The 27,942-nt window shown below is 37.1% G+C and overlaps 1 protein-coding gene across 1 annotated transcript in view; it reads left to right on the top strand.

The window, feature by feature from the left end:
* The window catches only part of TRPM3 (transient receptor potential cation channel subfamily M member 3), a 266,636-nt gene that overhangs the window by 128,282 nt on the left and 110,412 nt on the right, over window positions 1–27,942 (top strand). The window contains exons 3-7 of the mRNA XM_062600481.1: window positions 2,697–2,776; window positions 3,514–3,718; window positions 12,225–12,438; window positions 15,386–15,510; window positions 24,985–25,156. Coding sequence (XP_062456465.1) covers window positions 2,697–2,776; window positions 3,514–3,718; window positions 12,225–12,438; window positions 15,386–15,510; window positions 24,985–25,156 — 796 coding nt within the window. The remainder of the gene's footprint in view (window positions 1–2,696; window positions 2,777–3,513; window positions 3,719–12,224; window positions 12,439–15,385; window positions 15,511–24,984; window positions 25,157–27,942) is intronic.

Raw genomic sequence — 27,942 nt, 5'->3', positions numbered from 1 at the left:
TACATGTGATGCAGTGTGATGAAAATTCAAATGCAAATTGTTACTATATTTAACATTACTGGGTTGTTATTCTACATTCAATATCTGAATTGAAGTTACAAGAAAAAGAGCAAGAAAGCAGATTTTAAATGACAGTTTCTTGTCCATATTTCTGATAAGCCTGCTTGGGTGCCCAAAGAAAAAAGTTCTGAGCAAAGTACCTGTTACTTTACCTTTTTGTATGGGATTTTGTAGCTCTGAGAAATTGAATTAGCGGACATGTTTAGAAAAGATACCTCAGGCCTATGTAGTCAGTAAGTTTCCCAGGGTAAATCTTTTGGGGAAATTTACATGAAATGTATGAAATGTGATAAAGCATTTTTTAAAGGACTCTCAGCAGCATGAGTGAAATGTTGTGGAAGTTCTGTACTGGAAGCTGATGACCTGTAAAAGCTTTTTTTATTTCTAGAGAAGATAAAGAATATTGCAGGCAGCTAGTTAGTGTTAAAACAAACAAGCAAGAAGATAAAACTGACATTACCCTGACAACATTCCTTACTTGGCAAAACATTAATGTATCCATGCAACAAAAGTGATTCCTAAATCTACAGCTTCTATCACTGTATCTCTTCTTAAGACAATACAGAAAGCATGTGTACTCTTGGATCTTGAATTAGAGGAAATTCTCAAGTTTGTGTATTCTATACAGTAAAATACATGATTTTAAATGATATTACTGGAATATCTGAATAATAATTGAAACTTGCTTTCTTTCTATATTGCACTCTGGGAAAAAGAAATTTAATTTTCTCACATAGTTTATCTTCAAGTTTTGTGAAATAGGGTCAAATTAAGTTCATAAAGTTCACTGTGAAAGCCTTGAGAAGTGTCAAAAGTTAATCTTAAAATCCTTTGTTTGAAAAGACTACTAAATTCAGGAATTACTCAGTGCTGCATATGACTTCCAAGTTGATTTGGATGTATAATTTACAACTTTATTATAGCCAGTATCATAGCCTTGTAAGTATTCAGAAGTTATAACAGCTGAGAATTTTAAGGAAATCACTTCTAAGGAGTCTTTCAGAATTTCTGTTTAACCTTCCTTTGTTTAAACATGAAACACAGCTTTTCCCAGGCTCTGTATTAACTTTCTGTTTGTTACATTAAGTAAGAACAGTCAAATGTGTTTCCATTTCATGTTTTTAAAACATTGTTATACCTGACAGCATGAGACATGTGAAGGTGTCTGCCATTCCTATAGAATATAAAATAAGCAGACTTTTCAAATAAAAATACACATAGAGCAAAGATTTAAATATTGTTATGTAACGAGAGTGACCATTATTTCCATTAAGGAACTGGATTCTCTGAAGAAGAACAACTTTTTAAGTAGGATAAGTAATAACTAATGGATGTAGTTGAAATTCTTATTACAGAACTTTACAGTCTATCCTTGTGACATTCATTGACTCCAAGAAATGCGTGCAATTCAGTGTTTTCCAGAAGTCCCAGAAATACAGGTCTTAGTCATCAAAAGAGGATATGGATTTAGTTTGCAAAAATGTACCAGTAGACAATAGTTATCATATAGATATTTTTAGGTAAATTTATGGTGTCATTATAGAATTCTTTTTTATTACCATTTACGGTAAATTTATGGAATTTCATGTTTTCTCCTTCTATAAATGCAAGTTGATAAAATTTCACTTAAATTATCTAAAGCTCATTTCATGTTACTTAAGTGCCTGATAACTTTTTCAGAATTCATAATTTGTATTTGTTTATATTGTGTAACTAAATAAACTTTTATTCTTTACATATATTTTATAAAATATTTCTGTCTGTAATGACTCTTTAAAGGAAAATTTCAGCTCAGCTTCTTACTTAATGAAACAATTGAGTTCTATCTGGAGGAATCATTTAGACTATTTGACTGGATTCATACTGTGTTGAGTGAGAATTGTTCAGACAGTTACATAAACTTCAGAACTCTTTTGTATCTGGAAATTAATAAGATACTGAAGGAAATTACTTGATTTCCTGAGAATATCTGGGGTTATATCTTGGCGGGTACAAATTTGCATAGCTTCATTGAGCTCAGTCAGTTTTACAGTTTACACCAGCTCATCACCTGAATCTTAATATTTCAAAGATTTTTTTTTTTTTTTTGCCCTTTTTTTGTCCAATAGATCATCCTTCTTTTTTTCTTTTTTCTTGAAGATGTCCACATAATAAACTGGATTTTCAGGCCACAAGCTGAATAGCACTCTCAGTGCCTATGCAAAAAGTTAGAGTGGAATCAATTTTATTTGGGGATTTTTTCTAGCTTCTGAGATTGATTTTACTTTGTACTTTTAAAAACTCCTTTCCATTTTAGTGATACAACCATTTTTAATAATATACTCTGTTTTTCTCTACCTTGCAGAAAGCTCTGATATTCTCCAGCAGTTCCTGTTATGAGAATGTACATGACAGCATCAAAGTCATCTGGCTAGTGAATATGAAAGAAATGTTAAGAGCTCATGTTGTGTGCTTAGCTCTAGAAGGGAACCAAACCTACAGAATAACAGAAAATGTTTATTTGGTGCAGCATATTCAATGGCATATCTGCACTATCAGTGAAATTTTCTCTTATGTGTGAAGTTTCTCTTTGGATGTACTCTAAGTAGTGTTTAACAACCAAAAAGAACTTATGGCATTTCCTCTCTCTCTTTTAGGCACAGAAATCATGGATAGAAAGAGCATTTTACAAGAGAGAATGTGTTCATATCATACCCAGCACCAAAGACCCCCATAGGTAATTGTATACTACTTACATGGAAAATTAAAGTCAATTACAAGATGTTTTCATATGTGTGTGTGTGTGCATATTTATATGCATATAAGTCATTTGTAAAGCCATGTTTAATCAGAAAAGTGGTTGAATTACATTTGGAGAATGGGTTCCTATGAGGCAATGTCCTATTTCTTTATATTCCAAAATGTACATCATCAAAATATAGAAATCAAAGATGGATCAAATTTTATATTTATTTTCCTCATCTTCCTAGTGAAATATTTGGTTCCTTGAATATTTCTTTAAATTGGATCCATAATACAAAATATTCTCGAAAGGAGATAATTGCAGTAAGCTACCATTTAAAATATGTAGTAGTCCATGCAAAGGCTGATTATTTGGCCTATTGCCATCTGAGGAGATTATAAAATGTTGTTTGCTTTCATTTTGTGTATATTTAGAAGAAAGCATGATTTTCCTGAAAAATAAGGTAGTCCTAAGAAAGTAAGATCAGAGGAAGAAATGGTAATACCGATATTTTTTCACTTCCACAAATACAGGCTTTACATAGTGGAAGAGTGGATATGTGAGTTGAAAGAGAAGTGGTAGCACAAGAGCAGTTATCACAGTTAGAATGGTTTGGGGTTAATTTTTATTTATTTATTTATGAAGATCTTTAATCTGTTAAATATAACATTTTCCCCTGTTAAGCGAATGCGTCCAAGTTACTCAGGTATTTTGTCTGTTTAATATCATAGGTGTTGCTGTGGGCGTCTAATAGGCCAACATGTTGGACTGACTCCAAGTATCTCCATTATTCAGAATGAGAAAAACGAAAGTAGGCTTACTCGAAATGACATCCAGTCGGAGAAGTGGTCCATCAGCAAGCACACGCAGCTCAGCCCCACAGATGCTTTTGGAACCATTGAGTTCCAAGGAGGAGGGCACTCCAATAAAGCCATGGTAACCACATTTTTCTCTTAGATAAATAACACTTCTAACTCAAAAAAAGCATTCAAAAATTCAAAACAGCTTTCTAAATTTCATTCTGAAGCTTTGTTTAGCATAAGACCATATTATATGCTTTTATGTATCTTGTGCCAAAGAATCAGTGAACAGAATGAACCATAAAATCTACAGAACATGAAAAAATCAATTTTTATGAAAACATGCTAATGTGTCATTACCTTGATTGTCTTCCACTGACCAGCCACCTCTCTTTTGGGGAATAATTTTAGAATTATATTGTCGTTTTCCATTGTCTGGTGTGTCACTGCGAGGCTGAAAATTTTGAAATTTTTGCATCAGATTTCTTTTGTATGTCTCCAGCCATAGATTGGAGGATAGATCAGTTAGGTTTCCGTGTTGGCCTTTCAATGAAGTGAGAGGCCCAGTGGTAAGTCACCAAGCAAGGAATTGGGAATTCCATGTTCTGTCACAGATTTCCTTGGGAAAGTTGCTTAGTTATGATACACTGCTATCAAATGATGCCAAACTACAGTAATCTGAGCAGACTGCTCCACTAAGGTGATACATTTCCAGTGCCCATGCTAACCCAAGCATGTATTTCCGCATGGCATTAGATGGTCATGAAAAAGAATGTTTCTAGCCATATCTAAACTGCAGTGCCTGGGCTTTGGGAAAGAAATATGATTATGTCCAAAGCAGATAGTGGCTAAAATACTGATTTTGGCAGCTGTGAGAGCAGAGGCTGAACCCCAGGATGCTCTGTGGAGTATCCTGCCCAGCAGCCTAGTGGTGTCTTCTTTGCCTCAATTCTTCCTAGTAGGGCTCTCGGAGCTGTCATGATCCTAGATAGATTAGAGAAGATGACATGATGATGAAGCACTCAGGTACAATGGTAGCAAAAACCATACATGTTCCTTCCTTGGCTTTGAGGATTAGGGAGATGGAAAAATTGTTTGGATGTGTGGTTTTGTTCACCCAGAGCAATGGATGCAGCTGATAGAATAGAAAATGCTGTTACCTCAAGAAGCAAGATAGAAGGTGAGGTTGTCTCTCTTGTCATAAACAGCTTATGTTCAGCTGATGATTGATCACCTAAAAATCCACAAAGCAGATCAACTCATTGATCTACTAGAGAATCTGGTTCAGTAAATAGGATTTGTTTAGTGTAAATGAATCAAGACCTCCCTTGACACAGAAACATAACAAACCTTTCTCATGGTGTCCCACAAGGAGTGGGAAAAGAACAGAATACTTTTCATGAAATCTAAGTAAAACTCGGAATATATAGAGATATCGTAACCATCATGCTATTCTCCACCTTGAGTTATATCCATTTTTATGTACCATTGCTAGAGTTTTTTGAGTGATGCCTATCCTGACAAGGTAGAAGTAGTCTAGGGCAGCCAAAAATGATGAAGTGTTAGGGAAAATATTGATATTAACTAAGCTGAAGGATTTATGTTTTTTTTTCTGTTTAAATTCTGGTGTCCTGCAAATAGTGCCATAAGAGAACAGAAGATGCTCCAAAGTGTATGTTGTGTGCTCCATGGAACATACCTGGAGTGAAACTTTGAAGGTAAAATTGGAATTCAACATGAAGGAAGGAAAGATCTTGTCAGAAAGCTCAGTCAGGATTTCCAATAAAAAAATCCATGAAGAGTTTAGAGAAGACAGAAAGATATTAAAAACCCCAGAGACCTAAAGGACAATTAGAAAGTCTGGCACAAAGGCAGACAAAACATTCATTGATGGAAAAACTGGATTTCTTCTGACAGTACTGGAAAACAGGAGGAATAGTTGCATTTGCCATCTATTCATAGCATTAAACATCATAGGGAACAACAAAATTCTGTATAATTTAAAAATATATATAAAACCTCCAGAAATTCAATAATCCCACTAATGGAAAAACTGCTTCAAGTCAAGAAATTCACCAAAAATCTCTGAGTGAGTTTCCTGTCTACTTATTACCAATAAGATAACCATCTTGCATATAATCAAAACACAAGTGAGGAGACTGCAAAAAAGCAATGGTGCTTTTTAAAAAAAAAAAAAAAAAAAGAAGAAAAAAGAAAAAAAAAGAAAATTCTAAAGAATTTTGTAATGCTATGGTGTTTGTCACTGAAAACAAAATGAAACTGTCCTTTTGGTCACATTTCCAGTCCCAAGCATTATTTTAGTCGAATAGTTAGCTGAGTAGTTGTTGCACTTCTATTAATAGAAAAAATGAAACTCCCAGCTCTGAATTTACTGGTTACAAAGTATTTCCCAAAATAAACAATTAAAGTTAGAAAATCAAAGGCTTTCTGAAAAATCTAAGAACTGACTGATTTCTCAGTCAGAACAACCAACCAGTTTTGCCAATAGAGGAGTGGAAAAAAGAACATTTTATTGCCTTGAGAAATAAGACTTGGAGGAAGGAACAAATGTATAATAATCAATGGAAATGTTCATGTTCGGGCAATACTTAGATATTAAATTTTCAAGCCCAAAAGCAAAGAAGCTCAAACATCAATGCACAGAGAGAGAGAGAAAATAGAAAACATGATACATGAACATTTTTTCTTTTCTGAGATAGCCTACTTAGAAAATAACTAAGTGCAAACTACTGGATATCAGTTATCAGTGAAGCATACAGCCTGAGTTTTGTTGGTAATCAATTGGTATGTTAATATTATGCCTATTGCATAGAAGAGTAATGCTATAAAACAGGAAGAGTAGTAAGCTGAGCAAGATTAAATAAAGCCTCAGGGGAAGCATTTGGAATAAAATTTACCACCTGTTCCTTACTTTATTTCCCGGAATGGATGCCCATACATGAAGCAGGGTGAATATAGAAGTGAGTAGCATCATCTGTGCTAACAGCAAACCTAGTAAATTTTTCTGGTTTAAAAAGCTATGAAGCATGTGATGAGATTTATTAATCTAACAACTATAACCTCAGATTTACACTGGGGAAACTAGCACCTGTAGTTAATTCTGGGAACAGATTAATGGATGTAAGACTAACAGATAATGATTTTCTCCAGCGAAATTAAAAAAAAGAAAAAAAGAATTTGATGGTAAGTATTTATATACTTTGCATGTATATTTGCAAGCCACAAATGCAGTGATATAGTACACTATCAGTTTCCACCAGACAATTAACAATGTCATATTATCTTTTTGTGAAAACAAAAATTACTCCAAAATTTAACAGCAAACATGGGTTTGGAACAAAACAGCAAAACAAGACCACATAAGCTTACATATTGCCAGTAAAAGTGGCTGTGTCACTGATTTTAATTCCCCAGTCACTGAACAAAAATTCACAAGCAGCATTAATTTTGCTAATACCATAGAGCTGCAAAAGCATTTTCAGTAGGGCTACACTAAGCTACTTAAATTAATAATTTGAATAACTGAGAGTACAATAGATTATACAAAAACAAATAACAGAGATTTGATAACATTGTTTATTGAGAAAAGTTGCTAAAAAGGCCTTTCTTCTGGTCTGCTAACCACAAATGATCCTGTAACAGTATTATGTCCCCCTTTTTTGATTGTTATCAATCCCTATTTTCTTTACAAATGGCTCATCCAATTGATGTTTAAAAATACATTTCATAGTTTTGCCATTCACATTTAGGTTTGCTTTTGTGGCATACTTTGGGTCCTGACAACTGTAAAAAGGCAAGGAACAGCTAAATGCAGAGAAAAATCTGGAGTTTTTCAGCTTAAACATTTTCAGCAGCTTTTGCATCAAGTCAGTGAATTTAAAAGAAGACCAGAAAATTAATATAATGGAATCAGCGTATATCAACCGGCTCTGAGTAGTTTCAGAAATAACATGTATCAGTACGCCTAACGTTATACCAGGAAAATAGTACCCTAATTCCAAGAGCAGTTATTAAACTAATGCGACAGATTACATTCCAGCTATGAGAAATATTCTGGACCATTTCAGAATACAGAGATTTTGATCACTGGAGAAAAAGTTAAGGGAATCTTGCTGTGCTTCATTTTGCACTGAACTTGTGACCAAATTAAATCAATTTTTTGAATTTAACATCTGCCTTTCAACATACAAAAAAAAAAAAATACAACATTCTTTAATTAGTTGGTAAATCTGGATTCCATATCAAACTTTTCTTAATGACTACTCTTTACTGAACTGAAATTGCTTTGATCAAGGCTACTCAAGGTCAGATGGAGGATGGCTGTTTGAAAAGATTTAGTGAGTTAGATACATTTGTTCTTTTTTTTTTTTAATAACTTCCTCCTAATCAAATGTTTCCAATTATACATTTAATATGCACAACAAAAAGCTAGCATATGTTTGCAACTGTAGAAGACAAAGTCTGTTACACTGTTACAGGCTTAATGTTCTTTTGGTGCACGGAGATATGAAAGAACTTAAACAGAATTCCAAAATATGTAGACAGTTTCAGCAGGGAGACCTTGTGATATTCTGAATACATTATATTTTAGTAAGCATATTTGGAAATCTTTTATTTTTTGCTTTTAAAGTGTATGGAGTTTTGTCAAAACTGTTCAAAAATGATCTTAAAAGACCTCAGTGCTTTAAAGAAAGAAAAAGGAGAGATAATCCTTTAATTGACATAAACCATGAAAAAGGCAATGGCTTTTATTTTTGTTATGTTATTCGTATATTAGTATTCAAAGCACATTTACAAAATTTAAAAGATGATGTGCTACATGGAGAGAAAGGAGATGTCGCGCACACAGGCATCCATCCAGGGTCTATTTAAATCTATGAGGGTCCTTCCACTGACTATTTAATAGAATTTAGATCTCCTTAAGACATTAAAGAGACTATTAACTAGTAAGGAACCAGTGTGGTTTCAGTTTAAGTGATAGTTTTCCTGCTGAGTTTAGAGAGAATTAGACCAGGACCATTTTCTGTGAAGATCACACTTCAAGGGATCAGTCTCAACTTAAAGAGCAATCTGCAACACTGGAATCATACTTTAGGTGGGTGAAATGGTCAGCTGTATTGCCCTGCCCCTAAAGAGAAAACACAGCAGCAACGGGAGACGGCCTTGCAGGTCATAAAGCGTTATCTGAAGATATTTTCTTTAAAGAAATACAACAAAAGAGATCTTTATCTAAGCCTTTCCATTTTATTCACTCAGAATCTCTTCTGCAGTCAGGCACCATGGTAACAGCACAGAATTTTTGCCACTTAGACACTTCAGCACTTTTACTGCCATTTTTGTCCTAAGGCAAAGGAGGAGAGGGTCCAGCTGCAAACATCTGTCTGTTTGACTGGTGAGAGGCACATACGTTTCTTAGGTAACTGCTCAACAACTGAAATAGTAGTAGCATCAAATGGCACCCTTCTTGAGAGCCTCTGGGGCAGGTTAGGGAGAAGGTAGATACGGCGGTTTGAACTGATGTGCCCTTCTACTGTGTTGTGCCACAGTCAGTCATGTCAGCTGGTAGGTTTTATGGTTGAAAACTGTGCTACTACTTCCAATTTTTGACCTTCTCTGCTGATATGTAATAACTGAGGTCTTGCGTCCTATTCATGGGTCCCTCCCATAAAGGAGGAACTAAATAGTTTGCCATTAGGAATGATCACTCTAAAGCTGACAGATGGATAACCCAGACCTTGAAGTTCAGTGGAACAGAGCAGGAATTTAGCTTAGGTTTATATTTAAGTTTTGAATGTAGCTCAGGAAGCTATTGTAAAAGAAATCAGGAACAGCAGAGGTACTCATTAAGATTCTAAACAGAAATTTAAAAGACGAAATATTCTGCTACAGTATTGAAAGACATAAATTTTTAATAGGGACAAAAATGGCCTTTAAAGTGTTTATTCGTAATTTAATGCATGTTGAGGAAATGATGACAAAATAATTTTCTTGTACTCACTAGGTGACATGTGAAGTAATGGCAGAAGAATTATCTCAGGCATACCAAACTGAAAATGCCTTCTGTAAGAGTTAAAGTGAATCTGACAGTCAGAAAATTTGAGGTCTCTGCAGAGAAGAAAAATCAGCATTTAGATGCCATTACCCTTCTTCTCAAAAAACTTTCTAAAAAGTAAAGGTCATTTATGATGGTTTAAATTTAAAATTACATTAAAAACCTTCAGATTTATTTTTTACTTAAATTTCCTCCTTATGAAGTAAAATGAATTCTAGAAACAAGCAGGCATTTGTGATAAGATGTCTACATTTCAAATAAATGTAAGAAAATAATTCTTCTGACTCTTCTGCTCAGCATAGAGCTTTATCTTTATTGGAACTCAGCAGTCTAGATGGATAAGGAATTGAAAGAGATTTCTGCTGATCAATGAGTGGGCTTAAGAAGTTACGGACAGTGAAATGACACCTTCTGGGGTGTGAAACAATCACTAGGTAGATTCGGTAATTAAGATACGTCGGATTCTGTTTGTCCCTTCGCTTTAGCATCGGCCTGAGGCAGGATGGAAGTAAGCAGGATCCAGGTTAGGGCAGTTATCTGGATGGTTCGGTGGCCTTTGTTTTCAACACATCTACGTGGCTGTTACTCGTATCAGTTAATTTCATATAGTCATATTTTTGATCTTTAAACTGCCAGTCTGCATTCGTCAGCATCGCAGTAAGGTGCTGACTGCACCACAACGCAGTTTCCACCCTTTCCCTGGCGGCGGATTCAGTCGCTGAAATAAAGCCCGTGCCTCACTGTGGATGCCTGCAGCGTAATGAGGACGAGCCTTTGCAGCCTCAGCTCTCCCTAAGGGCAGAGCCAGGGGAGTAAACTTTAGTCTCCTGGCAGCTCTCCTATGTGTTAAAACTTTGACGGCTCTTGATTCCTAATCAAAATTATGTACTTCACCTTTTGGCTGGTGGGATCTCGTACCATGCAGAGGTTTTATCAACTTCCAGGTAATTGGATAGGTTACTACTAAGAATACAGTACATATATCGAGTACATTGCAGTCTTGCTAAATAGGAATATTGCATGTTCTTTGTCTATTAGCTGTTAAGAATTTGCATGGCAGCTGCAGGGAACTTTATTGATTTAGTGGAGTGAATTTGTGCTCACAAGTTCTTGTTCATCTTTCAGTCTGGCTGTGCTCCGCTTGCTTTCCTATGAATGTCTGGCTAGATGTGCTTCTGCTTCTGGAAATGTAGGGAATGGCTGTTCATCATGTGACAACCCATCTTTGCAGAGAAACATGGCTATTAGGAATTTATGATGAAAAACTTCAAGTCCTTTAGTGTTTCGTATTCAATTAGAGAGGAGTCCATGTAACTATCATATGATTTTCAGCAACAGAACAACCTTATGACAAGAAATATTAATTAAGCATATTAAAAAGAGAAAAAATATATTTAATGTGTGTGGATAGCACATTACCTAAAATATTACAGCACATAAGATAGAATAAGGTAAGTTCCTCTGGCTGATGGCAAGCGTGCTTGTGTTACACACCTGACCGTTGTGTTAATAGTCTCCCAGGGGAAAGATCCCTAAAATAACTCTGTAGGCATTAGCTCAATCAGAATTTTGATAAGTGGGCAGCTTGCTGTAGCCTACTTTGTCTGACTAAGGGAGTCCTTCCTGATCTTAAGATCCTGACTTTTTTTCTGCTGTGCAACTGGAATTGAAAAAAATTGCAAACCTTGGCACAGGCTTTGTGGGACTCCTCGCACATCAGCCACAGAAGGAGCAGGGGGAGCGCCCAGAGAGGGGGGCTGGTCAGGAAGAAACAGGTATGTGTGCTATGTAATGCTGCTATAGAAATTTTGAAGATAGCTGTTCACTTTGAGCAGACACAGATGGGCATCATCTCTCCCTCAGGACAAAATGCCACAGAGGTAGCACAGAAAAGCCAAGAACTGGGGTACGTGTAAGGGTTTTTCAGAGTTCTTTTAGGTTCCTTGCCCCTGTTACGCAAATTCATGAATTTGTACAAATGAGTCTTTAAGTCTTAAGCTAGCCCTTTTGTGTTCATTCATCTGAAAAGTATCTGTTTTGCAATCTTGCTTGGTTTCAGGTACTGTATGCTGAAGCAACCAATCTCGTCTAGTACATCCTACCTTTTTACTGTTTGATTTTGTTAATTTAAAAATCAGATACACGGGAATGTCGATTATTGCAATATTGTGGCTTTCCTTTAGGGTCTGGGAGATAAAATTCAAGCATAGCTGTGGCTCTGGATACCTGTGTGATCTTTAGCAGATCACTCAGGTTTCTGCTTCAGTTTCCACATCCATAATTTAAAGATACTTATTTTTTTAACATGGATAAGCATGTTGAAATGATTAATGGGTTAATTTCCCTAACAAAGGAAAATTGTCCAGCCTGTGAGTTGCAAGCATTCCATGTTTTCTTGTTTCACAAAGAGCTATTTCTAAAATCATCAAGTTAGCAATTAATTAGTGCTTTTTCTTGTGAAAGTTGCCCCCTTTTTTTGGGTGATCTGTTCGGTATAGACCATATGCATTAGACACCACTGGCTATAACCAATCTTTTTTTCTGTTTATGGCCACCCTTATTTTTTCAGTATGTTCGTGTGTCTTTTGACACAAAGCCTGACCTTCTTCTGCACCTGATGACCAAAGAGTGGCAGCTTGAGCTCCCTAAACTTCTCATCTCTGTGCATGGGGGCCTTCAGAATTTTGAACTTCAGCCAAAACTCAAGCAAGTCTTTGGAAAAGGCCTCATTAAGGCTGCTATGACAACTGGAGCGTGGATATTCACTGGAGGAGTAAACACAGGTAACAGCAATATTGAAGGGAAAACACAGTGACATCTCAGAGATTTCCTTTGATTTGACAGAAAATATTTAGAACTGATCTGATTAAGAAGCTGTTGGGTGTTTTATCTTATTAGTGCTGGTTTTACTACATGCAAACAAGAAAATGCCAAATTCATACCAGGGTGGCATCTCCCAGAGAACGAAAGTTTTGCTAAATCACACTGAGGAGCTGAAAATAAAGCCTCCTGCAAGGTTAGTATATTGTCAGTGAGGACTTTGTAAGATCAGCAGTTAGCCGTACAGAGGGCTTGGTAACCAGAGCCCTAAAGAAGTAAAACTCTTATTACATAAAATAGGAAATATTTTCATCTAGAAAAGACCTTTTGTTTTCTCTTATAAGAATCATCTGAAGTGTAAAAGAGAAAAAAAAATGGTTTTTTTTTGTGACTATAGGGAAAAACTTCATTGTGCATAAGAATCACTTTCTCCTCTCTTGCAGACAGCTTGACCTAGTTTTTTTGTATTATCTTTGGAGCAACTGAGATAACATTGCCATTTGTATGCAAAGTTGGGAACGTCTGTAACATACCACATGAGTATGGCCTTCTAAGGACCCAGGAAAGCAGCTGGCCCAGCTCTGCTGGGAAGCTGCACGTGGATTCCAGGAATGAGCTGAGAAACAGAGTTTCCCCCGATGAAGAAGGTCGAGCAGTGGCTTGTCTGTCAGCCTTCCCGAAGGAGACAGAAAGGAGGAGAGAGTCAAGGGAAAATGGAGAGTTCTGTGCAAGATAAATGCATAAAGTTTTGAGCCACTAGATGTACATGTAATTTCTTATGTCATCCTCATTTTCTACATTAACCAAATTACAATTTTAGTAATCCAGCATAGTATATCCTCTTACTACCTGTGGAAAATATTGTAATCACTCTATCATACAGTAATTTTAGTGCACTGTGGATGAAATTCTGTATATTTGGACATGAATGCTTGTCCTGGGTTTTTTAGTTTCCAGAGCACATTGTATTTAAAACAATACAGAGTTTTCTCACAGCAGAAATACTAATAATTAAGAAAAGTCATAACTTCTGGAGTGTTATATAGATGAATAGGTAGAGGCATATATATTTAATATTCCCTATCACTCTGGGGATCACCCCATCAGAATTAAGAAAATTAAGTTAAACATTGACCTATATACTGTGGTTATAGCAACTGTGTTAGTTGCTCAGACATTATTGTGGCGACAGTTTGCAAAGATAGCTAAAAATTCTGGTAAAAAAGTTAGAAGACTGTAGACCTTTGAGACTCATTGAAGTGGCTTACCACAGGAACACCATATATGAAACTACAGAAATTTTGTGAATGAGGGCTGAATATAATATTTTCTTTTGGAAAATACGAGACCATTTTGTATCATTTTCTGAAGCATCATAATTGTGAATGCCTAGACAATACAAACAAACCAACATAATTTCTGTTAAAAGTTTTTTTTTCCCTGCGGTCAAATGTGAGCACAGTCAAAGCAATGGAGTTCAAATAACAGTCTTTGTGTGTTATTTTAAAGCCATATAACTCCAGAGGCAGTTCTGCATTATCAGTTACATCTCACTGCTGCTAATTAAATTGTGGAGCAAAGTAGCTGAGCACTGTAGGCCTAGGTTTTAAAATTGTATAGATCACAATTCTGTGTTTTATCTCTGCCTGAAATTGTACAAATTGAGAATTTCTGCATACAGTCAATTCTGATGATAATATATTTATATATCAGGTTTCTCTCAAGGAAAAATGTAACAGAGAAATTCTGAAATGCTGCTGTAGGACTGTGAATCAGTGAGGCAAAAAGGATGGAGCACACATGACAATAACCATGACTGTTTAATGACTTAAGTTGTTTTGAATATTCATGTCATCCTGTAAGATTGTCCTAAGTAATAGACGTTTCTGCAGTCTGGCCAGATTTTCTGCTCTGAATCCATTATGATGTTGGTTTATAGTTTAATTCACAGCTAACAGCAGGTCCAGGGCGGGAGGCGTGGTCATTTTGAAATTTGTGGGATCTGAACAGGAAATAAACAGAGAAACTGAGTAAGAGGTAACACTGATAGCAAATTCACAGGCAGGCTTCCAGGCAGCCATACTGCAAAAAATAGTGATTGATACACATCTCCAAAATGACCTTTTGAAGGGGGAGGAGGAATGATCCATGTATGAGCAATTTTTTTGCTAGCCTGCCACAGTCTGATTCCCACATGTTCTTTGCACAGGAATACTATTAAGATGCTCACAAAGCTGCTCTAGAGCAACTTTTACACAAGCAGCATTAACAAAAAACACAGGAAAGAAAGCTGTAGAGCAGTCATTCTCTCTGTACTAATTTCTGTTTTCTCACTGATCCCCAGGGGATTTTCCAATACCCTACTGGAAGCTATCTCAGGTGACTGAGTGTTTGGAAAGAACGGTAGAATAGCTTACCACAGAGGAGCGTAATGATGCTTTCACAGCTTTTCCATCCATTATTCAGACACAAGAGAACATTTATATGCAAGCTACACTTTTTTTCCCACTTCATTCTTTTGTTTCTTGCTATGCTTGGGAAGGGCATACGTTACCATGTGTCTGCTTGCGTGCATGTATGTTTGTGAACACAAGTACAAAAAAGCAAGTTACAGTCAGCTGTCAATATTTCCATTTTTATTTCTAGCGCTGTGCAATTTTTTATTGTGACTTCATCTAATAATTTTGTAGATTATAAAAATTGGGCTACCAAACTCGCAAAGGTATCAGTATTGTGGACCCAGTTCAGTAATACTGTAACAGTGATCAATAAGAAAATACTTTATAGCTTTACTTAGTTGCAAGCATATGCATAGGTGTTTCCTTAAAAGGGATTTGATCCTGAATACAGATTATAAGGAACAAAAGAGTCATAATTTGAATTCTGTATTTTATGCTGTTTCTTTTCCAGGAGTCATTAGGCATGTTGGAGATGCACTGAAGGATCATGCCTCAAAATCTCGTGGGAAGATCTGCACTATTGGTATAGCTCCCTGGGGGATTGTGGAAAATCAAGAGGATCTCGTTGGCAAAGATGTAAGCCCTATGTGGACATAGAGCACATCCAATATATTTAAGTCTTATGGTTGTTTTTCCTTTACTCTCCACCTCTCACTAAAAATTTAAAACAGAATTAATAATAAGTCTGCAGCAAAAAAAAAAAAAAAAAAAAAAAAAAAAAAAAAAATTGATACATTGTGTTTCCGTTATGCTTAATAACAGTTTTGAGATAGCAATAGCAAAATTCCTATTCTGTGCTGGTCAAGAGATAAGAATTCGCAGTAGCTTCTAGTATATATTCTTTTTTTCTTTAAAAATGAATTATAGAAATATTTCATTAAATGTTATTCTTAAAATATGTATTAAACTTGCATAATTAGGTATCAAAGAGCTCTGAAAAGCACTTAAGAAAACACTGATTACAAAGCTTGAAGTCCAATTTATTTTGCAAAATATAGTGATGCATTGGTTAATTTCATGTTTACAGATGGTCCCCCTTGTATTCCATCCTATCTCTTTTTATTACTGCACTTGGGAGGAGTCTTACAGATGTAGTTGGACACAAGGCTGGACCTCAAAGAATCATTATTTCGATCATCTTTTAACAGGCAGAGTCAACGTTTCTTACAGTCCTTCATATCATTTTTCTCCTTTAAACCTATACTCTTCTTCAGGAAAATTAACCCCGCAACTTTAAATAGAAGAATGCTTCGCTTGTACTAGTTTTAATTTATCTGAAATGTTCCTGAACCTTTTTTTGGTTCATTTCTGTTTCTTTCCCAAGCATTCTGGCTGAGAACCTGTGATTAATCTTGAATGGAGAAGAGAGGCAGTCTTCATTCTGCATAATGAACATTTTCTTGTCTAAGTTACTCTGAGTCATCCTTCTCAGTATATTTGTCCACTAGCAATCTGGGGAGGGGAAGAGGATTCAATTATCAGTCAACTCAAAAGGAGTTACAATATGAGTGGGAAGAAAGAGATCCAGTTGGGATTTATGGCAATTTACTGTTAAAGTATAGCCATTAGGGAGAATTCAAATTAGCATGATTTTATGCTCTCTAATACCTCCAGTGCTTGTATAATAGGGATGTAAATACTTCTAGCACAGCAGGATGGGGCTCTGCAAGAGTAACGCAGAGTCAGTTATGAACATTTCTGGGATGCAGTCCCAAAACTGAGTGGTAGAAATTACTAACCACAAAGATAAGCTACTTCTGATTATGTAAGCTTAGGACTGATATACAGATCAATTTCAAATAAGCCATCCTGCCGTGAAGATGCATGGAGTTCTTCTGGAAACATTGCAAGAAGCCAAAAGGCAAAAGAGGTTATTAAAATAGGACTGAATTAATTAATTTTGGTTACTTCCACCTACCAGTAAGCTACCTGTCCCTCTTCCCAGTTAGGAACCACCTGCTAATGGGACTGTGCTGCCCTCCTTAATAGAAAGGGCTGAAGAAAAAAGTTGTTTTCCATGCTGTTACAGCCGTCTCAAACACATCTCGATTTCCAGTTTCTTTAGATGTTTTCTGCTAATTATCCTTCCAGTCTCTGATCATCTGAGAGAACAGAACAAGTATTTAAAAAACAATTTAAAAAATGGCCAAAGTCTTCTGTTAATCAGCCACAATGATGTCATTAGGTTTACTATCACAGAGTCATCACTAGGGACAAAATTGGCTCCAAAATGTTTCCATAATAGACAAAATGAAACTTTTCCTCTGAGCCTCTTGGTCCCAGCAGTTACATGACCTGATCATTCAGTTACATGACACAATGCTGAAGCTGTTCTGCTTTCAGACATCTCTAATACACTTGTTACTGACACTGAGCTTCATCTTCTACTTGATCACCAAGTCAGACTTTTTATCTCCTGCTGCTGTGGGTGAGCTTGCGGGTGCAGGAGAGCCCTCAGCTGCCTGCCGTGGCATTTTACCCTGGTATTTCCCACAAATCTCTTACTAATGCGTTGAGTAGAACATGCAGAACAGACAGCTCAAGGTAAGTCACTTTTGCTGCTAATCTACTTATTATCATTCAGGCATTGCAGAAATTAACCTTTATTTCTTACCTTTTCCCCCCCTTCACCCTAATTTTCTTCATTTATTAATCCCTAAAATGTGTGCGGTTTCTTTAGAAGAATTTGGTGAGGAAGCTTTTTGAGAATCAAAGGATACTATATAGACTGACTCATTAGAGGTGAATGAAGTGAAATGAACCAAGAAGGGGAAATACAAATAGTACCATAAGCATGTATAATGAATCATCATTAAGCAAGTAACAAAGCGCACAAAGGATTATGCAGAGGGGCAGGAGGGAATAAGTCAACCAATAGTAAGAGGCTTTTTGAACTCCAGCTTCAGTGTGGCTTTACGCCTAGGTGAACTATGTCTAGTTAAATTATGATCAAAACCAAAGAATAGTCAAAACATACCCTTGCTGCTTAGAGCATCATCAGACACAGAAAATTTTTGCTTGGTCATGGAAAACTTACGGGAAGGGAGGGAGTTATCCGTATTGCTCATGCACCCGTGCATGCTGTCACTCTGTGCCTCGTGGACATTTGCTGTGCTCAGCAAAGTCGTGCCACAGTTACTGTTCCAGTCCACATTTGGCTTTTATGTTTCTGAAGTCATGGCTGAGTTTTGATATGTTTACCAATCTATTCAAATGTGTCAGCTCTCAGAAAGACTAAAGGGTTTCCTTAGGGCCGTAAAGGGAAATGGACAAGTTAAGAAGAGTATTAGTGTTAAGAGATTTGTTTTTGGTTGCCTTAAAGGTCCCAAATGAGATTAGTCTTACTGCAGTACCGCAAAAGCAGAGTAGTGCTCATCTTAGTGCCCATGTTTAGCATCTAATTCAAAAGCAAAGCACAGAGGGGAATGGTAGTCAATTGCCCTATTCCCAATTCTCTGATAGAAAATATGAGCAAGGAAGGTGGCTGGTTCAGCCCCATAGAAAGCTTATGTCCTAAGCATGTTTCTGATTAAGTACAAAGCCACTGTTCTTTTTAAAAGAGCGCACCTTGCAAACTTTTTTAACGCACTTACTGTTAATATCATCAGGTTTCCTTTCAGAGTCTATTCAGTCCTTACTTGGGTTTAATTCCTATTTGCCTTGCTGTGCCTCCAGGCATTAATAAAAGGACAGTGATTTTAGTACTTTTCTTTTTCTCTACAAGATCTTTCTAATAAGTCTCAATTTAGTCCAAAGGAGCCAATATTTGAGAGTCAAATCAAAATATGTTTTTATTGTGTGACTTAATGAATAAAAGGACATCTCCAGCATACCAGGATATGCTGTTGATTGGAGACAATGCTGTGGTATACTACCCAGAACCTTGGAAGGAATGCAATATTTTAGTAAATAAAATTTTGAAAACAGAAAATCCCCAAACCTTTATCTCTTTGAACTAATTGAAATTAAAATTGAGCTCTTGTGCTACTGTGTTGAATCAATACAAAATATATGTCACCTACTGCTCCACAGTTTCTATAAAATCTTTCTATACGTAGAACCTGAGGGAGGAAATTTGCTGAGTTGTCTCCAAATTTCTTGGGTTTTATTGGTCTCACTTAGGGTGCTTCTGTAGCCACAGGTGATAATGTGTTTCTCTCTACGCGTTAATTCACTGATGGGTGTCTTACACTTAACAATTACTATGTTGACGAAAATGAAGCTCAGCAGAAATTTTGGAGGAAGTAGAATAATTATCATTTTTAACAAAAGTTTTATCCAATGAGGAGGAAGTAACAGTGGCTGGCACTGTTAACTTGTGGCACAAACTACAAAAAGTGCTATCAGAAAGAAAACCACTTGCTCACAGAAAATTATGGGATATATATTACATACACAGATATATATGCATATACATAGCAACCTCTTTAATGCATCCTGTGTTCCAGAAAAAGTTATATTTTTGACTCCAGAGAAATCAAATGCTGAAAACAGGATTGCAGCCAAGCAAAAGTGTTACCTCTTACAACAGATACCTGCTTTTTAATATTGTTTCTGAACAGTCGGAAAACATTCCCTGAATAGAATTTAAGCAATGAGAATACTGCTACTTGAAACCTTGTCTCATATGCAGCTGAAGGGACAAAACTGAGGACCAAAGTTTGTTAATTTTAGTATAAAACCTAAATTTGTATTGGATTAGGCACATGTTTAGCTCTTATATATATATACACATATAATATATATATATACACTTTTATATATATATATACACACTTTTTATATATATATATAAAAAAGTATATATATATACATATTATATATATACTTATATGTATATATATATACTTTTTTATATATATATATAGTGTGTGTGTGTATATATATATACACACACATACATGTATTATATTACACACACACATATATATTATATTATATATATGTGTGTGTGTGTATATGTATATATACATATTTATATATAATATATATAAGCATAAGATAAAACTTGTTTTTTCCAGTCTGTGTCTAGATAATGCTTCTGATTTATTAAAAACTACAATTTCACAGTAACCAATCTGGTATCAGGGCAGTTACTGAATTTTTTTAAGTATAACTAAAGACTTGTCATCAGTAGAGTTTTCTCTAGGACGCCCAGAGAGTGCTCACAGTGGAACTCTGCAGTCCTGCTGTAATTGCTTAGTTATTTATGTATTCATTTTTTCAGTAATCATTTGGATGATGGAACAGGGAAGATTGTATGCACTTTGGAGAACGGAGTCAGAAATCTAGAGATTCTTATTATCTGAAAAAATTATTTGAAGTCAGCCTGTCATGGAATGAGTGCTATTGTGAACTTCTCAAAATTACTGGGGCAATAATTGACTAATCAACTGCTTCAGGAAAGACATCACACCGTATTGTAGTAGTTCACTGAATAATTATTAACAGTGGATGACTTAATAACATGATACTTTTGCAGACGGATGAATGTTGTTGGAACTTAGTAGCAGAACTGATCTATAACAACAGAGGGAATCACTTGTTTCTATGTCATTTGGCATGGCTGAGGCCTGCTGCAAGGTCCTATGTCCAGTTTTAAAAGGAATCAAGGAAAGTTCACAACTAACTAGGGCAAATAGGAGATGTAAAAACATGGCTAATGAGGAAAGCCTAGAGAGTTAGATTTGTTTACTATATATCACAGCTGAACTAACCAAGATGGACATTTTTACCAGTACACAAAGTCCTACGTTCTCCCTTCTCCCTGATCTCATCTGTAAATAGTTCATTGCAAGATACTTCAGTTGAACATTGCTGTGTAACTTGCAAGTCACCTTCGTTTACAGAATGCCGCTTTGATATTACCAAAGGTTATCTAAACCAAGAAAAGCATTTAAGAGTTAATTTCTCCTTACTCCACACATATGGAAAGAAAGTCCTACAGCTGTCAAGCTTGATAGGTGTAGCCCAATCTCTCCACCTTAAACTATACCCTTTAAAACACATGCCAGTGAGCCTTGTCATAAAGCCCACAAATCATGTTAGTTGCTCTTATGTTCTGTGTTTGTTTGCCGGACAACATGTGCATCAAGCTAAGGACCAACAAGATGATCTACATGTTTTCTTTTTATTGTTTTATCTTAATTGTTATGTTAGCTTATGGCATGAGATCACTTCCTTGTCTCCCTCATACATCTTTGTTTAGTGGTGAGGGAAAGATTATATTTTTCTGTAACTACTTTCTGCAGGTTTCAGGATAACAATAAAGCCTACAAACCTCAGGAAGCTAATCTTTAAGTGTATACTGCTTCATAATGTCATAGAATTTGTTGTCACCGATTTTGACTTAGTTTTGGTAGATATTTTGCAGTTACTTTCAATAAATATACTTTGAGATGAAACTGAATTACTGGAGAAGAAAAAAGAATTAACTATAGCTGGTTAGTTCCCAATTTCATTTCAATATAGTTTTTGTCTAGTGTCAAAATATCAGAGCCTCCTAAGAAACCTAGTCCTAGTCAGGAAATAATTATTCTAGGAAAAGAAGCAAGGAGAGAGATTCAGTGTCTCTTCTTGCAAACCTCCATGTGAGGAGCATGCCAGCAGCCAAACTGGAGACAGGCATATGTGCAGCATATACGGAGGTGCTGGAGAGTGATGCTTCCAGGAGCTTCTAAATACCATCAGGAACCCTGTTCCCTGCTGTCCTGCAGAGCTGTGAGGCTACAAAGAAAGCTTAACCTGAACAACAGCTGTGGGGTTTCTGAGAAGCAGAGCACGCATCTCACTTTTATTTTGTTCCGATGAGCTGAACACACAACGTTTGCTCGAAGTGCTGTGGCTTCCTTGCAACTGCTGAGATTTGTGGGCTGGAGTGCGTGGCCATGCTCAGGGATCTATTGGCAGATGTGTTGGGGGGCCTGGTACAGAGCTGCGTCAGAGACAGAGCCTCTCTCATGCTTGCCAGGCTGGTTCTTGGCTGCTTCCGCGCTGCACCTTGTCCTCCGCTCTGGGGGGGCTCCAGCACCCGGCACTGCTACCAGCCTGTTTGGAAATGGGGCTCGGAGCTGGCCAAATGGAAATCCCCAGAACTTGACAGGCTTGGACCCTGCTGCGCACGTAGCGCTGAGCCAGCGGACCAGTATGGTTTTTGGCTTCTCTGTTCTCCCAAGATCTCAATGTCATGGGTGTCACTCATACAATTCGTTTCTCTTCTCTTACCTAATTGGCTTTCATAATTTGCATCTCTCATTCAATTACTTACTTACATTTTTGTTCATCCTCTGTAATGAGATACCTTGTGCTATTTTCAAGTGCTGTCCCTGTGTTGAGTCTCCAGTGCCCACGAAGAGTGTAAACCGAGTATATTACTGCTTTTAATTCAAGCTTGCCGCCTCCCCAGGGTACAAATGCACTCACTGAGGCTAGTGCAGCTCGTCACCTATTGACCAAATGCTGTTGCTTTGTGCAGTAGAAGTGCTGTTCCGCAGTGTGGCTGCTCTCACATAGGTTAACCTATATTTAGAGGAGCTGTCTTGAGAAGAAATACTTCCTTTCAACTCTGCAGAGGAAAATGCCTGGGGCCATTATTCCCCCTTCTTCATGCAGAAAGGCGATGAGAAGACATTAAAGTCTAACTTTTTCCAACCTTTTAACTTGCTTGCAAAATGGAAGATATTGAAAAGAACAAAGGAGTGGAAACTGTAAGAGGGAGAAACTGAAAATCTGCAGACTGTTGTAGCAAAGCAATTCGCCACAGGGAAATAACCTCCAAGCTTAGGATTGTGTTGCCTTCATGAAGAGTTTTTAATCAGGATAGCCTGAGTTCATGATACACTCTGTGAACTTCATTACAAAAAAAGATATCTCAACTAGTGAGCTGTGCATGTTAAACGGTCCCATTGAAAATAATTGTATTCTTGTTTTCACATTTCTAATTTTTATTAATAACATGATTCACCTTGTAGTTAAACAGCAGACACAGAACCAGAGCATTACCTTCTAATCTGCCTTGGAGCAGCGTTACCAAATCAAGATGAGGAGGTTTTGGAGATGCAGCTCATTAAAATTTCAGATCAGGCTGTGCCTGTTAAAAAAGGCTTGTAATCACATAAGGAAAAGGAAACTCAAGTCCTTCCTCTCCTAAGGGATCTTAATGGCCTGTGTCCCCTATACTGGGAGATGGAACAGGTACCAGTTACAAAACCTGTAACTGTTTAAATTTATTTGATTTGAATTTTAGGGAGTATGAAAAAATCTTATTTTTCTATCTGGCATAGGAGACATGGATGTAGAAGCTAGCTAATGAGCATATTCCAGAAGCACAATGATATTTTTTAACCTGTAGTTCCTTGTAGAATAAATGTGTTACGAATGGGGCACCAAAAGAAATGGCCTAAACAAAATCTAAGTGCAGGCTACCACCTGTTCTTGCAGCAGAGGGCACTTCTTCAGTGCTGGCCAACTCCCCTCTTGGTCTTCTTAGATCAAGGTCTTTCTTTTCTTTTGCTGGGGAAACACCTTACGGAGCGCCTTTGTACTGACAGTTTATAACAGCAGCAGAAGTTTGTGGGTTTCCATTTGCCATCAAAGAACTGACCAAAGTGCCGTCAGCACTGGCAAGTGAAAGAACAGAGACAAAGTCTTTGGCCAAAGACATATTCAAACACATTCGTATTATTTATAAGGAATTATCTCTCAATTAAAGAGGACATTTAAATAAAAAAGGAGAGAAGCTTAGAGAGAAATTAAGAAGCTTATATTTGTCTGTCTGCAGGCACTTCTGCCAACACATAAGAATGTACATTATTGTGCATCCAAAAGGACTGAATTTTTGTTAGATTTGCAAAGAGAACAATGCCAGAGCCTTGAAGAAAATTCCTTGCAGATCAAGCATAACACAACCAAGTTTTGTAACAAGTTACTTCAGCATTTTTTGAACTAAGAATTTCAACTTACAAATTTTCAAAAGGAGTTTTATCTTTCCAAAAAGAAAACACAGACCTATGTAAACAGTACAGGGAGCAATATTTCTAGCAAATGGCTTTGAACGATCAGCCAGGCTCTCTCCACATGAAATGATTTTTTTTTGTCATGTCAGTGCAGTCTGACTCACGTCACTGGAGACCCACTAAAGTAGCTGATGGCCCAGCATGGCCCAGTGTCATTGTTCGGTCTGACTGGAGGATATGAGTGGGACAGCTCTGCAGCAACTTGCTTTGTTTGTCTGCAGAATAGTTTCCCCCAGTGAAAACAAATCAAAGCAGTGTAGCAAATGCCCCATTCAATGGCAACTTTGCTACGCTATTGTGAGTGCAAGCAACACACTTTATACTGTGTTGAGATTAGGCCAACAGTTTTTTCCAATGAAATCAAAAACATGGTATAATATCATGTGTACACCCTGCCAAGAGTAGCATTCACTACTCTGCAGACCCAAGTCTTTTCCTCTTGTAGAGGTTTGTGCTCGTATTTAAGTGCTGGCAGAGGGTCCCCCCACATAAATGGGAACAGAAAATCTGAGCAAAGGAAGGTCCAGCAGCAAGCACCAAGCAAACATCTGGCAGGTGGCATGGCAGGGCCACAGGGCTCGTGGGTGCTATGTAGCAGGAGTCAGACAGGACGGCAAGAAGGGGATTTGTGTCAAGGCCACTGAAAGACAGGTGCAAACAAGGTATACAATGTGTGTGTGGTCACACAGTCCCTTGGAGGGCTGATCCTCAGCTAGACTTACCACCAAATTAAAGAGTACAGGCTACCGGGGCCATTGAAACAGGCCCCTGAAAAATGTTTTCAGTAGAGCCTGCCTCTATAGGTCAATTTTTACAAGACTTGCAAGAGGTGGCAACACTTTTAAGTCTAAGATTACATTCTGTTCTTTGCATACAATACAACTGTGCTCAAGTGCAATACTCAAATAGCTATTCGCAAATAATTTTTATGTTTTTTTCATACTGTATCATCTTATAAGGTGTATTTCATAACTGATTCACTTCAGAGGGTCTTTTCTGCTTAGCGCTATCTTTTTCTTCTGTCTTTAAAATGCAGGTGGTCCGACCGTACCAGACGATGTCCAATCCCATGAGTAAGTTGACAGTGCTCAACAGTATGCATTCCCATTTCATTTTGGCTGACAATGGCACTACTGGTAAATATGGAGCAGAGGTGAAACTTCGTAGACAACTGGAAAAGCACATCTCACTTCAGAAGATAAATACAAGTGAGTAATATTTTACCTATATTGTTTTACAATTACCATTGTATCAAGGACACGAGGAATTTGAAAAGGCAATACAGTCTGTATATTTTTAGAATTCTGCTATCTAAAATGGTGAACATGAGTTAATAAAAGTAAATAATGGTGAAAAAAAGCTAATACAATTTGATTCTAGAGTACTGTGGGTGATAGTACAGCACAAATGGAAGAGCTGAATGGGTTTCTGGCAGCTTACATACAGTCTTTGTTAAGGTCCTCAGCTCAACTTAGATATAAATCTTTGAAACATCTCTTCAAAACTATATACAGTTCTAGTCCCCTTCATCTCATAAAGAAAATAATAGAATTATAAAAGATACAGAAGGGGATGGCAAAAAGTAAAGGAGAGTTTTCTGTGAGGTGTGACTAAGCAGAAAAGGACTTTTCAGCCTGGAAAAGAGATGAATGAGATACAGGTGATTAAAGGACTGCACAGCACAGAGAAGTTGCAGGAGGAGTGATGGTTCATTCCTATTCAGAATATAAGAGCTGTGGGAATCAAATTGAATTAGCAGGTAGCAGGTTTAAACACAGGAAGTAATTCTTCACATAATACATAGAGTTCATTGTCACAAGCTAGTGCAGACACATAAACTTAAACATGTTCAGAGCATTTCTCTGTATGTCACGGAAGAAAAATCCATTAATGGCCATCTGCTTTTATTCCCTACAACTCAAATAGTCCCTGAGCCGCAGATGCTCAGGGGCAAAGAGGGTATCCCAGAGTAATGTCACTATGTTTGCACTGTGTTTCTTCATGGTTGGCTATCACTGGTCACGGTCAGAGCATAGGTCAGAGCAAAGCATCACGATTAGGTGATTCTTTGGTCTGGTCTGTTATGATCATATTTGCGGTGATCTAGTTCATGTCATGATCAGACTGAAGCCCAAATTTTTCTCTGGTATGTGTTTATTTCTTTTATAATCATGTACCACTTTCCTACATTAAAATGCAAGAAAAAAATAATCCTTTAAGTAAGTACCTCTGCCTGCATAAAATAAAAGATAATATTCTAACTTTTCTTGCAGTCATCTTTTCATAGCCCAAACACAAACATTTTGGTGTTTTGTTTTGTTTTCTTACTGCTATTTCTTCAAAATTACAGAAGCTTGATTTAGGTGAGGAGATAATTTTTTTCTAAATATTTTGGATTTTTTTGCTTCTATTTAAGTTCTTTTTGTTATTAGAAACTTACTACAATCAAAGGAGAAAAGGATCCGCCCTGGAAACTGAAGCTGTGCCCTAAATAGTGAACAAATCCTCTTTTGGGGCCGTAGCCAGGCAGGACTTTCTCAGTCTTACAAGTGGACCTCAGCATTGACCTGTATAAGCTAAGGTTAGGAATGAAAACATAACTCAGTTTCCAATAACAGTTACATGCACAGCTTTTCTGCTGATAACTCCCCGCAAACATGCAATTTTAAGGCCAAGAAGTTTGATGGTTTTTGTGAGACAGGCACTGGAAACTGGAATGAGACTAGGAAACACATTTAGCCGCTCAACTATCAGACGACAATGAATTACAGACGGGCCCGATGGACTGAATTCAAACCAGTGTCTTGGTAGTGTTTGATGTAGCTTTCTGTGTCAAGATTACAGACTGTGCTTAAATTAAAATGGTGTGCCACTTAGCTCTTTCAGCATCACTGGACAAATAGAGTGATTTCATGCCACAGTAAACCAAAATGGGAGGAATCGTGGCTTATTGTTTTTACGATGTGTATTACGGTGTGTATATCACTTTTCTCAGATAGTGGTGTATGTGTAAGTGTGTATATTCTTAGCAATGTGTGCATGTATGTGTGTAGTGTCCTTGTCAAATGGAGGTCTCTAGGTTGACCAGCATTAATGTGTCACATTTGAAGGTGACATATACGATGTAATCAAATTACAGAAAACTACACCATAAATAATAATTATTTTGAGAACATGCATGAGAAAAAATATGAGCACGTTCAGTTTATGGCATAAAATTTGGGGGAGAAACTTCGTATTAAAATACAAATCTCTTCAGAGATTTACTTAATTCAGGTTTAGACAAAAGATTTATCCACTGGAACATTGACAGATAAATCTCAGAACTTTGGTTGTTCAAGTCAAATGTTTATCTGACCTCAACAGAAACCCACAAAACCGTGAAGGATCTCTCTTCTCTGGTTTGGAGCTTCCTCTGCCCCAAGAGTGTACAAATTTTTTCTTCCTTATTCTAGCTGACCTCTGCCTCCCAAATCTCTCTCTCTCTTGCAAATATAACACAATACTTCTTCAAAGACAGAAATGTGAGAGGACTGTTAGGTGGGAAGTTTGCTGGTGAGATTTAGTTCAGTGAAGCCCAGAATTTTCCTGGTTTGTAGATCTGAGCCATAGTGTAACTTCAGCAACCAAAATGCCTGGCGCTGTAAGGACCTGGAACTTCCTTGTCTCTGCCTTGCATCGCTTTCTTTTGCTTTAAAAGCAAGTGACTGAGTTTTGCCCTGCCACTGGTGACTAGAGAGGTGGCCACATGAGTGAGATGAGGAATATGTGCGCTGATGGGTCAGCCAAGTGGATGGCCACTTTCTACTGCCTCTCCCCACATGCATCCTAGTGGGACTGGGACTTCCCTGGCTACACGTGGGCAGTGGCACTGGTGCAGGAGGACCTTCAGCCAAAGGGCAGCACGTGCAGCCATGCATGTGCATCCTTATTTATCACTTTTCGGTAGTCAGCACAGAGCAGAAAAAAGACACTGACAGCATCAGACTTTTGT

The sequence above is a fragment of the Rhea pennata genome, chromosome Z (genome assembly GCF_028389875.1).
Source record: "Rhea pennata isolate bPtePen1 chromosome Z, bPtePen1.pri, whole genome shotgun sequence".
NCBI lineage: Eukaryota > Metazoa > Chordata > Aves > Rheiformes > Rheidae > Rhea > Rhea pennata.
This window is presented reverse-complemented; position numbering and strand designations above follow the sequence as displayed.